The sequence below is a fragment of the Sturnus vulgaris genome, chromosome 8, assembly GCF_052056855.1.
Source record: "Sturnus vulgaris isolate bStuVul1 chromosome 8, bStuVul1.hap1, whole genome shotgun sequence".
In the NCBI taxonomy this organism is placed as follows: domain Eukaryota; kingdom Metazoa; phylum Chordata; class Aves; order Passeriformes; family Sturnidae; genus Sturnus; species Sturnus vulgaris.
The window spans coordinates 3768301-3783033 of NC_142250.1; the positions used below are offsets into that span (position 1 = coordinate 3768301).

Sequence of the window (14733 nt, forward strand, 5' to 3'; positions counted from 1 at the left end):
GGAAAATACAAGATTTTCATGTCTTCATGCATTGCTTTAAAAATATCACTATGGCTGGGCAATTCTGTGTTCTGAAAGCTAGGGTTGTTTTGTTTTGTCTTTTTTTCCAAAATGTTATTTAAATCATCTTAACCGTTTTTGTTGGAAGGGGAAAAATTAATAGTTATTTTGTGGTTTCATACCCAGCGTTAAAACAACAGTCTGGTTTTCATTTAAACCAATAAAAGTATGGAAATTCAAAATGAAGGTTCTCTCCATGTCCTTAGATCAACTTGTTGGCCTTGCTGAAATGCATAATGGATGGAGCAGGGGGAGAAACCTCAATCTTACAACTCTTAGCTTTGTTTTTGCATGTAGCTCAGCTTTTTTGTTGCTGGATTTCGAATTTGACGTCACTTTCTTGCCTGTCTTCTCAAGCTGTAAAAACTTCCTCGATTTGGTAAATGTGCAGCTGCTTAGAACCCAGTGAACCACAGACTTCTTTTTTTTTTTTTTTTTTTAAGAACCTAAGCAGTAGTGAAAGATGTTAGTTAGCAAACACACATCAGTAATTGGATTAACACACTTTCAAATTTTGGGGTATAAAGCTGACTGTTGGGGATGATGGGTTTGAGTCAGTTCTGGTTTATGGTGTGGTCAGAAAGAGACCAGAGGTGCAGCTGGGGCACAGAAAACCCCAGCCAGCCCCAGGGGAGCAGCCCTGGGATGCTGAGTGTGGGGGATCCCCATCCCCAGGGATGCCCTGACATGGCCCCAGTGACCTGGGGCAGCTGCCCTGAGCCTGCAGGTTCCCTCCCAGCTCTGGTTTAGCCTGGGACAGGGCAGGGCTGAGTCTGGATGAACCTTCTTTCACAGAAAGGGGTGCTCAGGCCTTGGCAGGGGCTGCCCAGGGAGGATTGGGGTGCCCATCCCTGGAGGTGTCCAAGGAAGGGCTGGAGGTGGCACTCAGTGCTCTGGGCTGGGGACAAGGTGGGCATGGGGCACAGCTTGGGCTCCATGGGCTGGGAGGGCTTTTCCACCCTCAGTGACTCTGTGATTGTGTGATTGCTCTCCTCAGTGTGTCTGGGGTTCTGTTCTTTAACTGGGTGGAAACACTAATTAGTGTAGTGGTTTAGATGTGCTAATTTTGATATACTTATTTTTTGCTGTGAGATAGGATTAGGAGCAAAAGCAAGGCAGGCTTAAAACTTAAAGGGTGTGAAGACAACTTTATTAATAATATAAAGAAATAATAAATTCAGAATAAAACTTTTGGATCACCTCTCCTCCCCTCTCCCACACCCTCTTCTTCTTAACAGTAACATACAGAAACACTTCAGTCAGTTACTAATTTAAAAATAATTTTTTCGTTTACTTTAGGGAGAGTAGTTTTTCTTCGTTAGACTATAAAAGTTCTCAAAGAGAAAACTTTCGTGAATGCCCTCTTCTAAGTGCTAATTAATGCAAAACCAGCACAGGTTCACTTCTCACCAGGTGAGCAGCCTGTCGCTGTCCCCAAAACACCCGCAGGCACTGGGCACTGCAACAGGCTGTCCTCAGCCTGCCTGTGATTCCATCTCCTCAAGGCTTGCAAAAGTCACTTCTTCCTGAAGCTGTTCCTTCCCTGGCCGCTGTGAGGGAGGTGCCCTGGCTGTTTACAGCCCTGTGATCTGTGAGGTCACAGCCCTGGAGCTGCCTGCCTTCCCTCTTGTCCCCTCTCCTTGTCTGCTCAGCTGGGCTCATGTCCTTCCTTCCCCCATCATTCCCTGGCCAAGCCCCACCTGACCTGTTTACACCTGACCAAACCTCAGCTTATCCTCCATCACCTCTCTGCTGTCCATCATCCATCCCCATGAGCCCTGGCACCTTCTGGAGCTTTGCAGCTGGTGGGGACAGCTCCATGGTGACATGGTGAGTCTCAAACAAGGTGCTTCAGAGCCAACTGAACTACCGACCCAAACCCATTTGGTTTGGCAGCACTGAATGTTGTGAAGGTTGTACTTGCTCTCCTGGAATAAACCTGAAGCAAATTCCCACCCTGAGGAGCAGAGAAGCTCAGCTCCATTGCAGAGAATTTGCTTCAGAGGCTGGAGGAGGTCATGTTTATTTTCCTTTCCCCAAGGGAAAAGGAGTAACCAGAGTAACCTGGACAAAGGGTAGTGTTTTAGATGGGATGTTACAACTCCGTATTTGTTTGCTCGTTTATGGGATTTTTATATTCTTCAGAAGCCCAGCAAGAATGTGCAATGCTTTGTGATTATTTGTGGTGGCTGTGAGAAGGGGGCTGGTGGTGATGGACATCTGGGAGCCCCGCTGGGCACAGCTCCTTCCTGAGGAGCTGGGACAAGCCCCAGGGAAATGGCTCACGCCTCTGTTCCCGATTGGAAGAGAGCCCCGGGATGGTTCCCAGATGCTGGCACCAAGTTAAGCTCACAGCTTTAGCAGGAACTTAGGCCAGGGAACATTTCCAGAGAGGAGGTCCTCTCCTGCTGGCATCCTTTCCTCCAGGGCAGCCCTCCAGCCCTGCTTCATCCCCTGCCTTCCCCTCCAAGCCACACCAGGAATCCCCCTGTCCTGGGGGCTGCAGTCGTTGCAGGAAAGCTGTGGAAAGCGGGGAGGATGTAGGTGACATCCTCGTGGAGCTGGGACAGGACTGCCAGCACCTGGGTCAGCCTTTGAACAGCCCAGAAAACTGGGATGGAAGCCAGTGCCCTGCCTGGGGCGTGCCAGGCTGCCTTTGGCATGGAGCCCCAGGAGCCCTGGGTCCCAGGACAGGAAGAATTCAGAGTGACCTTGGAGTAGATCCTTCTTGGAAAGATGTGAGAGGCAGCTGGACCCCTCAGCTCCTTCTTGGAGGGAGAACTGGAGAGGGAAAGGGAGCTTCTCCAAAGGCCTTCGTGCTCAACCAGTCCTGCTCCCTCCACCTGGCAGCTCCACCACCACCTACTGCCAGATGTCGAATTCCTCCTCCTTTCCTCTCCCCAGGTTTTGTGGCTTGGTCGGTGTTTCTTTCTGCTTTCCCCATTTCTCTGTTCCGAAAAAAAACTCCCCAAGTTTTTTCAGCTTTTGTTGTTTTTTTTTTTCTTGGGGTCATTTCAAGGTTGGTTTCTGATGGGATTTGAGGTGGAATCTGAGTTGTGATCCTCTGGTGTGCTGGGCTGGTGGGGGAGACCCACCAGGAGCAGGTCAGCCTGACCCATTGTGGGATGAGCTGTTCCTTTCTTCATTCAGCATCAGCTGAGCTGTTGTCTCTGCCCGTGCTGCTCCAGCCCACAGAAGCCTTGGACATCCATTCAGTCACAGGAAAAGAGACACGGAACCGAACTCCACAATTAGCCAAGCTGCTGGATTTCTCTACGGCATGGAATTAAATAGTATTTGAATGCACACGGTGGGGTTAATGCTGCTTTGTGCAGCTTTTTATGAAGATTATGAAATTGCTGCAAAAAACAGATCTTAGGTAATTAGAAGATAGAAGACTAAATCATAGGGAGGAATTAAGAATCATACTTGCTCTGAAATTTTCTAAACTGCTTTAAAATACCTTCAGCTCAAGTAGCTGAACTTCACTACAAACCTTTTCTTCACTCATTTGAATTGCAGCACAGAAGTCACACAGGGCTCTTTTCCCCAGAGGTTCAAGAGGCTCTGAGTTCATTTTGTTGATCTGTGAAGTCATTTCAGTGCTTGTCGAGCCATTTACTTGATGTCCTTGAGGCAACCCAAGCATTTTATTGCTATTTATTCACCCTTTGAGAAAAGATTTGAAACAAAAAGTCACCGAGGTCATCGAAGTTTGGAGTCAGAGGCAACTAAGGGAGAACTGGGAGATGAACCCCCAGCAGCTGGGGGAGGGTCGTGTGTGAAGGATACACTCTTCATAATGCATCATTAAAAAAAATACTACAAAGCACTAGGCTTAATATTATATTCTTAGTTTTAGCAGTCTGGTCATTTTCAGGAAGGAATAATCAGCTTAACTGCAGCATTCCCATATTTAATGTTCTGAGAGGAGAGGGATTGTCTGATTTTCCTTTTTTTTTTTTTTTTTTTTTTCTCCACAGTAATTAATGGAAGCCAAAAGCAGCAACTGGAATCTGTGAGCTACTCATCCCGCTACGCCCTGGGACTGTTTTATGAGGCTGGGGCAGGGATTGCTGTCCCCTGGGCTGCTCAGTACATCTCTGATAATCCCTGCATACGCTTCATCTCCATCGATAACAAGAAGCGCAATATAGGTCAGTGCTCCCATTATTCCCCTTAAACACAGCCACAATGGAGGGTGTAGACCATGAGAAATGCTGTTTAATTGAGTGTTGCTGTCCTGAACGGAGCGAGTATTTAACTCCGAGCTGCAGTGGATGGCGTTTAATGTCACATTTGGCCGGTAATAAAGCGCACAATGAGAGCGGCCGGCCCTCAGAAAATCAGCCCCCAGCACATGGTTTATGTTACTGCGTTTATGAAACCAGTGTCAGGGGATTGGAGACATCAAAATGTTGCTATTCCAAGAAAGAGCTGGGGTTCCTTTGTTTAAACACTGATTCATGCACTCGCCACTTTGTCTCCCGTTACTCTACAACTCTACAGCTCTTTCCACAAGGCTTGGAAATAGGAGGGAGTTGTATAATTGGAGCTGCTCAGAGTTAGCCAGGGTGCTTTTGTGATCAGCAGGGCTTGGAGAATATCCCCCAAGACAGACCCTTTTCCTCTCTTTCTGGAGGACTGCAGCTGAGGAAGTGTGTGTTTTATTTATTAAATGTGTTTCACGTACCAGGAGAGTAGTGGCATAGAACAGCTCAAGAAAAAAACACTTGCAGACCAATTAGAGTGACAGTATCCAGGGTGATTTAACATGCAAGGGACCTTAAAGACCCAAAAATGCCATGGGCAGGGACACTTTCCACCTGTCCAGCATGGCCTCAGACACTTCCAGGGATCCAGGGGCAGTCACAGCTTCTCTGGGCACCCTGTGCCAGAGCCTGCCCACCCTCGCAGGGAACAATTCCTTCCCAAAATCTCATCTATGCCTGTCCTGTGGCAGTGGGAAGCCACTCCCTGTGTCCTTGTCCCCAGTCCCTCTCCAGCTCCCCTGGAACCCCTTTGGGCTCTGGAAGGGGTTCTCCAGAGTCTTCCCTCCTCCATGCAGAATACTCCCAGCACACTCGGCCTTTCCTTGTAGGAGATATTCTCCACCTCTCTGTGCAAGTGCAAATTTGTTGTTTGCCCTAAGAATTTAGCCTGTTGGTCTGAAAAGAGTGAAAACAAAACAGAAGAATGGCTGGACTGGCCAAAATAAGGATGTATCCACCCTGAAGTGCTTTCTCTAGCAGGGACTTACAGTGAATATGTAAAGAAAGAGTGCCAGGAAAGCCAAATACAGAGTGATCTTTTTTCCTCTGGCATTGTCTCCTTGTTACTGACAATGTTCAGCTGGAGATTTTCTTCCATCTGAGATTCTGTTGCCATTGTTGTGTTCAACGAAAAACACCTGACAGTTAATAGGACCTACTGATATTATCCTTGCCAGTGTCAAGGAGGAATTCACCCATACTTTCCCCACCTCTCTGAACATGTGGTCTCAAAGCCCCAGCACCAAGAACAACAAATATGGAGCTATGATGGAATTATCAAACAGCTTTGCTGTCTCCAGATGCAGTTGAACCAAGTACAAAGCACATTATTTGGGGCATATTGTTAACAAATACGTAGAAAGTACCAGAACATCAGTGTTGACACATACCTTTCTCACTAAAATTTCCCTTGAATTGGGGGAGAGTTCTGTTTATATGAGCAAATTTTTCCAAGAGGAGCAAACTGTGTGTGTGTCTCTTCCTAGGAGACAGACTTTAGACAGCACAGGCAAGGGAGGCTGAGTGTGAAATTTATTTACGTGTGAAGTCCTGCAACCAAAACACATGAATAAAAAGTTCCTTTATGCTTGTTTTAACACATATGCAAGTATTTTGCATGTGCATTTTTCTTCCTGAGCATTTCAGTGGGAGGCACAGGAGCACCTCGCTGTCCCTTTTAACTCCACTCCACTCATCCATCTTCCCATTCTTTCGTTCTCCAACCATGATTATTTGGACTCATCTGAAGAAGAGGATGGTGACAACCAAAAAGTAAACATTCAGAGAAAGCAGAATTGCTGGGTGAGGCAGCTGAGATCTTCCAGAGCAGTCATCATTCCCAAAAAGCCATCACTTTCTCCTGTTGTTTCTTCACCACAATTAATGGAGGCTTATCTCACCCTCACTGCCACCTCAAATAGCTTTTTAATAAACAGCCTTGAACAGTAGAGATGCAGAGAAAATAAGTTATAGCTGGTAGTTTTCCCCTGCAGGAGGTTTGGAGCTGGATGATCTTCAGTCCAATTGATGATTCTGTGATCCTGTGAGCTTTCTGCTGAGGGACTCACATGCACAACACCTCCCTAAAAGCAAACCTCAAAGGCCAGAAGGCAAAAGCCCTGGCTGTGGAAGCCCAAACTGTCCTTGTCACTTGTCTGAGACGTGGCAGTCCCTGCCTCGACTCAGTGAAGCAGAGACATCCAGCTCGTGGGCGTTTCACATTTTACCAGTGAAATACAAACCGGCCTCGCTGCTGTAATCACGCAGTGGGGTGGGTTTGATAAAGCAATTTCTGTGATGCCACCAGTTCCTGGTGTAATCAGGAGCCTCCGGGGGGGGAAGGCATTTTCCATCAGCTGAGGATCCCAGCAGCTGTGGGTAGGATCCCCTCCCTGCCTGCAGAGGTGATGTTACGTAAGGAAGAGCCCACGAGCAGCGTGTGCTGAATTCCCCGTGTGGTGTGCATGAATATTAAACACTTTGTGGGATTGGCTGCCTCAAACACCCCATCCATATTTATACCGGGTCGGGGGGACAGTGGGAATTCTCCAGCATAAATTATTTCTGGAATACCGCAGTCTTTGCATCTCTCTGCATTCCAGGAGGACTAAAGATAGATGACACATAAAAGGGGAAGTGGTTCCTTTCTTTTGCTCCAGGATTGCAGTTATGTAATTTAAAGGGAAGATCTGCCTTACAGGTTTTTAGCATTGTACAATTCCTGAGTATTCTCTTTAATTTTGAAATAGAGATTCCTTTCCTTTCTAAAATAGGAATTTTTAGGAAGGTGAAAGAGTTAAAGGACTATTTAAGTTTTTGCCTTACGCAGCCACTTGTGTAGTAATCCTCTGCCAGCCCTGCCTGCCTTTTAGAAAAATAATCAGAAACTGTTGGTAAGGCTAATGAAATGCTGGGTTTCTGAATATAAAAAAAGTTAGTGCCGTTCTTTCCATGTCTCCTCCCAAATGTGCCTTGTCAGACAGTAGATTTTATTCCAGGGAGAATATGGGACCTTAGGAACCACGGGAATTTCTGAGGAGAACTGGGGGAGCTCGCTGGCCCTCCTTCCAAAGAGCAGCCTGGCATTTTGGAAGTGAACCTTCGTCTCTCCTGCTTTCTACATGTAGTAAAGTTGATCACTGCTGTTTTGTAAACTCTTAGGTAGGGTTTATGAGGCCTGCACATTGACTTTTCTTTTGGCACCGTGTGATGCCTCCCAGAGGGCAGGGGTGCAGTTCCAGCCTGTCCGGAGGTGTCCAGCTTCTCTGCTGCCCTCCACGCTGACCCAGCAGCATTTCCTTCTTCCAGGGTTTGTTTTCGTGTGTCAAAACCCCTTTCCCTTCCCCTCCTGCTACCCAGGACCAGAATGGGATTCAGATGGCAAAACACTTCTGCCCAGGAAGCTTACAAATTCCTGAGGGTCAGGAAACAACCACATCTCAGGATCTGTTACGGCTCCACGTTTGGGCAGCAGTGAGGAAAATACTCGATGTTGTTCCCCTAAACTGAGGAGAACATTCCTGTGGGAGATGTGTGCCTGTCACATCCGTGGACAGTTTTCTGCTGGAGACCAGGCTGTAACCCATGGATGATCCCTGAGCACTCCATCAGTGGCAGAAAACGATCTGCCTTTGAAGCTGGCCCCACTTTTGAGCAGGAGGTTGGACTAGAGACTCCAGAGGCTCCTCCCTCTCTCCCTCCCAGAGTTCTGTGACTCTGAGGCAGACAGTGTTCTGGTGAGGATTTACTGAACACACTAATAAATGAACTGGGAAGTCAATCTGAGCAAGCCCCCTTGGCGAAGACAGGAAATTCTTCAAGCTCTGTCTGCATTTGCTGCCCAGCAAGTTTTAATGTTAGCACAGCTGAACCAGTAAAAATCTTCCATCCTCTCGGTGGATGTTTTGTGGATGCATCTGTGGAGCTTGCAAATTGAACTGCAGGTTGTGGCTGCTTACTTCTGTTCCTTTATGAAAGTAGATTTCCCTGTCCAGAAAGTCAGTGGGTTTATGGGCTCTGCAGGGTCTGTGAGCCACAGATGTGCTCAACAATGGCCCTCAGACATGATTTTCTCTCCTAGAATATTGTTGTTTGGGCAAATCTGGTTGCCTTTTGCTTTCTTGGGGATAGTAGGAGCTATAGCTGCTTCTCCCTGTCTTTGCCAAGTCTCCTCTGGCAGTTGAAGAGCAGGTGGGTCCTTCTTAGGGTGCCCCATTAATACAGTCCCAAGAGCACAGTGCTCTGTCCCTATCCTGGCACTTTGAAATCCATTTAACCTTACAATTCCTCCTTTTCCACAGTTCCTTTCTGACCTGTCACACTCCCAGAGCATGATAGACACCGTGCTGATCACTTCCCAAATGGATCCCATGGCTTTCGTGCTCTGGTGGTCTTCTCTCTTCTGAGGGAACTTCAGCCTGGGGATCACATCTCATCTCTAAAATTCTTTTTCCGTTTAGACACTCTGAACCCTGACCTTGACATAGATTCACCACAGAAGAGTAGACTTTGCATTTTGCCAGGAAGAATATTTTGGTAGGCAGATGATCCACCATGAGCTTTCTCCAAGAACATATGCCTTATTTCTTTGTTGCAATCCTAATTTCCTATGTTTTATTTTGTTGTAATTTCTCTGTCTCATTCCTTCCCTGATGGTAAGGAGGATGTGGCCACCACAGGAGGTGACTTTACACCCTTAGTACCATCTGAGAACTTGAGAGGGCAGGAGGAGATCCCTGTGGGAGGACTTGGCACCGTGGGCTGCTCACGTTGTCACTGCCTGGAGCAATTCACCCACGAGCCTTTCCACCCCCCTGTGACAGTGACAGCAGCTGGACCGGGACACCACAGTTCTGCACTAAAAGTGTTACTCAAAGCTCAGAGCCACCTTCCTGACACCAGATGTCCTTGGGTGCAAGCCACCGTGCTGGGCCCTGGGCTCTGTTCTCTGTGCTCTTCTCCAGGGCACCTTTTATGAGCCCCATCCTTTTTCTGGAAGATAACACTCCAACAGGCTTAACCCTGTGTGAATTCTCACTGTCAGCAGTCTCTCCTTCCCTTTTCCTACACAGCCTGTATGATTCCTCCAGCTGGGAATTGATGATGAGTGTTGAGACGGTCCCAAAACGTTCAGAAGCTGATGGCTCCCGCCTTCTGCTCACAATCCAGAAACCTTTCCCCTCATTCCCAGGTTCTACGTCAAGATTCAGTTTTCCATCACTCAGGGCCCAGTCCCAGGGGTGCTCTGCTCACACAGGAAGGGGTTTGGTCTTCTGTCCCTCACTGTGTCTGTGGAGAGACATCATATACAACAATACCGTGTTTCTGCCCCAAAAAGGGGAAGGAAAATCTGAGTAGCATTTCTGATGCTTTTCCAGACAGCTGGAAAAGCTGATGCCCACAGGGATATGTCCTGTGAAACATCTTCCTGCCCTTTTTGCCACGTTTTCACAGTTTTCAAGAGCAAGGGTTGGCTGAGCTGGCTCACCCAAGAAAGAGATTCAGACAGGGGTTCCTTCCTCAGGAATTTAGAGCTGTGGCTTTCACACTTGCAGACTTGGTACTGCTGCTCCTCTGAACTGATCAGACCAGGACAGGAAGCTCCCCAGAGAAAGACATTTTGGCTGCCTTTGGAAAGCTGGAATGTGTCATCTTCCCAGAGGGGATCTCTGGCCTGAGGAGCTGGAGATTTCTTCACGGGCAGAGCAGAGATAAGGAGTTTATCAAGCTTGGTGCCTAACAGCCAGAATGGTCAGAAAGTGTTGAACCTCCTCTTGCTTTGTGGATTCTTGGTCAGAAAACACTTGTTTGGTGAAACTAAAATCTTCTTCTAGGAATGCACTAGTTCAAAGAAAGATCTAACTAACCAGGAGAGGCTTTCTGCTTCCAAAGGAGGGAGTTGCTGGGTCAGGGAGTGAGAGGGAATCACTTAATTGAACAACCAGCTCAGCTGAAATGCAGCATGACCCACGTCCTGTCCTTGCTCCATCCTGCTCATCAGAGTGGGAATGACTCACACAGGGATCTGTTGGATCCTCATTCTGCCTTGGCACAGGGGAGTCCCTGAGCCCAAAAATCCCCTAATCCCAGCAAATTCTCTGGCTGCTGGTTGTTAGGCCAACATGCCAGTGGGGACAGGAGTCACCTGCTGCAGAGAACTTGCAACCAGCCCCAAATGTAACAAAGCCTGGCCCTTTCCAAGTCTGCTGGGATCAACGTCACTGCTTGAGCTACGATTTCAAAAGATGAGAACAAACCTTTTTGATAGGACAAAGGGTGATGGTTAAAACCATTTTAAACTGAGGGAGGGTCGATTTAGATGAGATAAAAAACCCAATTTTTTTGCAATGAGGCTGGTAAGGCCCTGGCACAGGGTGCCCAGAGAAGCTGTGGCTGCCCCTGGATCCCTGTCCAAAGGCAGGTTGTTGCAGAGATTGTCCTCTTTGTCTTGTGTTCTTGCTGCAAACAACTTTGTTGTTATTCCTTGTGCTTTTTTCCAATCTGGAAGAACAGAGTGGTACCACAGATATTTTTGTTCTTACTGACTCCTAGGCCAGAGGCACAATTGTCAGCATGTGGGGAAGGCAGGTATGAATGAGCAATCCCTCAAAAGCACCTCTCCTCTTTCTTTCTTTCTTCCAGAGTCTCCTGAAATTGGGCCCTCAGTCGTGGTGCACACGACTGTGAGCTTTGGAAGTGAGCACCTGGACTCAGACCCTGCAGAGGTGCAGCAGATCATTCTCAGCCACCTGCAGAGGATCCTGCCCTCCCTGCCCAAACCGAGCAGCATCAAGTGCCAGAGATGGAGATACTCCCAGGTACTCCCTGGTGGGACCAGTGAGTAGGCAGGACCTGCTGGGGCTGCGTTTTCCATCCTCAGGGATCGAGATGAAAGGGGATGGTTGCTCAATATCCATAACCACGTAGCCGTGAGCAGCATCCAGGGCTGGCCAACAAAGCCAGGTCCTTTTTAGCCATTTTTAAACATTGTTAGTTATGCAGCTCTCTTGGTAAGTAGGGGTAGGAGTAGTGTACAGGAAGGAAGTAAATCCCACATAATATGGTGGGATTTTCACTGGTAGTTAAAAATCATGACTCAGTGCATCCCTCTGCATCCAAAAGTATGTGGTATTATTAGCAAAATTCCCACCCTATCACAGAAGAGCAGAAGTACAGACATACTAATTGTTATTATTTGATTTGGCCCAGCTCAATTTAACAGAATGTTATGTGAAAAGTATTTTAAAGTAAACTACCTAAGGGTAATAATAGCAAAATGTGTATATTTTGCAATCTTCTTTTAAAAATCTGAGGAAATTGTTGGCGATTTCCTAAAGTATTGGAGTGTATCTCCATGTTTACCCAAAGCCTCTCAAGTTAAATTACACTGGTGAGTTTGAACGTGGAGGTTGATGCAAAATATTTACTTTTAAAGCAGTCCCTTAAAAATTTTTCCTTTTTTGAAGTTGCTGTGGATCACTGTTGTGGAGTCTGCTCATACCCCTTGATCTGCATCCAGTTTGGGAACCTGGTCTCATTAGCACAAAGTTTATTTTTCTGCGAATAAAGTATTGGTGGATTGCAAAAGCAACCTTAGCACGGGTATTAATATTTATATGAAACATATCAAAATCGTGATGTGTTCTCTAAGTTCCTCTTTATCAGTTCAGGGTTTTTTTTTAGGAGAAACAGGTGTCACTGTTCAGGTTCCCTGGTCTGGTCTTTTCTCCTGCCTCACCTGCTGAGAACTGCTGGTGCTCAGGAGAGCTGTGGGTGGGAAGGGGGGAGTTGGATCCAGCTCTGGAAAGGGATCCCAAACCCCATCCAACTCCTGCTTCTGTTGCTGCTGCCAGCCAGGGCTCTGCCTCCAGCAGCTGCTGGTGCCACAGGAGGAATTATCACCAGTCTGTAATGTGGTGGACGAATGTCAATATGTCTTAGGTTGCAAATAAGTCCGTGTAGGTCAGACCCATTATCTCAATAAAGAGATCTCTAATGCCACCCTATAAAATAATCACTGCCTAAATGAAATATCTGGGACAGGGCTCCTTCTTTCTCCTAAAGCTCTCTTTACTTTCAATTATAATAAGCTGTTGCCACAGAGGCCAAGGGAACTGATAAGATGGGTGCATCTTTCCCCTGACTCTTTTAGATGGGATTTATCCTACTTGTTAATTAAATCCGACTGTAACATCCTTCACATGGCCAAACACAATCCTGGGATTAAAATGCAGACATTACAATTATCCATGGCAGATGAGGGATTAGGACTTCCAAAATTCTACTGACACTACTTAGCAGCACAGTTGCAGTTCTGGATCCCCTTGCTCTAATCATGGTGAAGGCACCATTAGCATTCAGAGCCAGCAGCTTCCCAACCCACCGTGTGTCTTTGGCAGAGTCACTTTATATGGAATTACTGAGGCTGGAAAACACCTCTAAGATCATCAATTCCAACCTTTGACCAAATACCAAGACGGGTAGGAGCTGTTTGGTACAGCCAGCATCAAATAAACACTGGGCAGCCAAGAAGAAAGGACACTCAGAAAAGCCTTTTTCTGCCAAGTCTTTCTGCTTTGTTTGTACTCAGCTCGATCTGTAAGAAAAATTCAGGAGGAAATTAAGTACTGACTTCAGACTGGTCTGAGGGAGAATCTCTGTCTGGATTTGCCATACCTGGGTAAACTCCTCTGTTAAGATGAATAATGGGTAAGGGGTTGCAACTGGTTATTTCAGTTAATTTCCTTCTTTAAAGAGATGCTAACACCCAGTAGCAGGAAACGCAGCCAGCAACATAAATGTGGATGCTTTGCAGCTCATCCACACTTGGCAGTGGCAGAGAATGGCTTGGCAGGGACCAGCTGAGGGTACGCTTGAATCAGTGGAAAAATCCCCTGGATTTAGCAAGATTCCTTGGAAGCTGACAGTCCCACGAGGGGATACAGTAATGGTTTACTGGGTGGAAATCCAAGAAATGATCAAAAGAAAATTTCACTTTCTGTATCATGCTTTAGCAGGTTGGGCATCAGGAGGAATTTCTCCATGGAAAGGGTGCTCAGGCCTTGGCAGGAGCTGCCCAGGGAGGTTTGGAGTGCCCATCCCTGGAGGTGTCCAAGGAAGGGCTGGAGGTGGCACTCAGTGCTCTGGGCTGGGGACAAGGTGGGCATGGGGCACAGCTTGGGCTCCATGGGCTGGGAGGGCTTTTCCAGCCTCAGGGATTCTGTGATCCCAGAGACAGGAGGTTCCCTTTCCTGTGTTGAGCCCCTCTGGGATTTTGCAAGCTCCACTTTGCTGATGTGAGATCACCCTCACACCTTTTTAGATCTCTGTACCAGGGTCAGACAAGTCACATCTGCTAAGATGGGCTGAGAATTAAACAGAACAGGCTGTAAGGTTTCTGAATTTCCACACACACTATAAAGTTTTACTCTAATTATTCGTCTCCCAAAAATAAGTATTTTACTATGGTACTTCGATGGTTAGTTTTTGGATCTGCCTTCTGGAGTGGGAGGCCAGGCTGGACAGGGCTTGGAGCAGCTTGGGATGATGGAAGGTGTTCCTGCCCATGGAGGGGGTGGAACGAGATGAGCTTTAAGGTCCCTTCCAACCCAAACCATTCTGTGATGTGCTTCTCTTTCTGGTGTGAAATTCAGATAAATAAAACACTTTTCCCACTCCCTTTATGTTTTTCATTTTCAGGTTACAAGAGCTGTGCCCAACTGTCCAGGACAGATGATTCTTCACACTCAGCCTCTCCTGATCTGTGGGGGTGATGGATTCACTCGTTCCAACTTCGATGGCTGCATAGAGTCTGCCATGAGCCTTGCAGAGGCTGTGAAGCCTCATTTACAGCAATTTCAAAGCCAGGCTGCTAAACTTCCTCTAGATTTGTTATGAATTTTGCTGGGATGGGTTGAATTTGAGCTTAACATCAACATCGTCTTGCAAAAAAAATAAAGGAAGATGTATCAGTGTGCTATAATAATTTTTGGGATGGAATTAAATTGAATTTTCCAGTGTCTGTGCTAAGAGTGGTTACTTTGATTGAAGTAAGACTTTCTCTGGCTCTAGGCAGAGGTAAGGAGCTCCAGCACTCATGCCAGGTCTCCTGATACTTACACATCCCATGAAAATTATCTCGAGGAGCCTGACTTGAAGCAGCACAAAAATCCGTGAGTTTACTCATTGGAAACTCCTTATTTACTCCTAGTGACAGGACAAGGGGGAATGGCTTCCCAGTGCCAGAGGGCAGAGATAGATGGGATATTGTGAAGGAATTGTTCCCTGGGAGGGTGGGCAGGCCCTGGCACAGGGTGTCCAGAGAAGCTGTGGCTGCTCCTGCATCCCTGGAAGTGTCCAAGGCCAGGTTGGATGGAGCTAGGAGCAGCCTGGGATAGTGGAA

At 47.0% G+C, this 14733-nt stretch overlaps 1 protein-coding gene across 4 annotated transcripts in view; it reads left to right on the forward strand.

Moving 5' to 3' along the window:
* Positions 1 to 14352, forward strand: part of RNLS (renalase, FAD dependent amine oxidase) — a 52758-nt gene extending 38406 nt beyond the window's left edge. For all 4 annotated transcript variants that reach the window (XM_014882282.2, XM_088168727.1, XM_088168730.1 and 1 more), the window contains exons 5-7: positions 4044 to 4217; positions 10974 to 11149; positions 14031 to 14352. In XM_014882282.2, coding sequence (XP_014737768.1) covers positions 4044 to 4217; positions 10974 to 11149; positions 14031 to 14228 — 548 coding nt within the window. In that variant the 3' untranslated portion in view covers positions 14229 to 14352. The remainder of the gene's footprint in view (positions 1 to 4043; positions 4218 to 10973; positions 11150 to 14030) is intronic.
* The last annotated feature ends 381 nt before the right edge of the window (positions 14353 to 14733 follow it).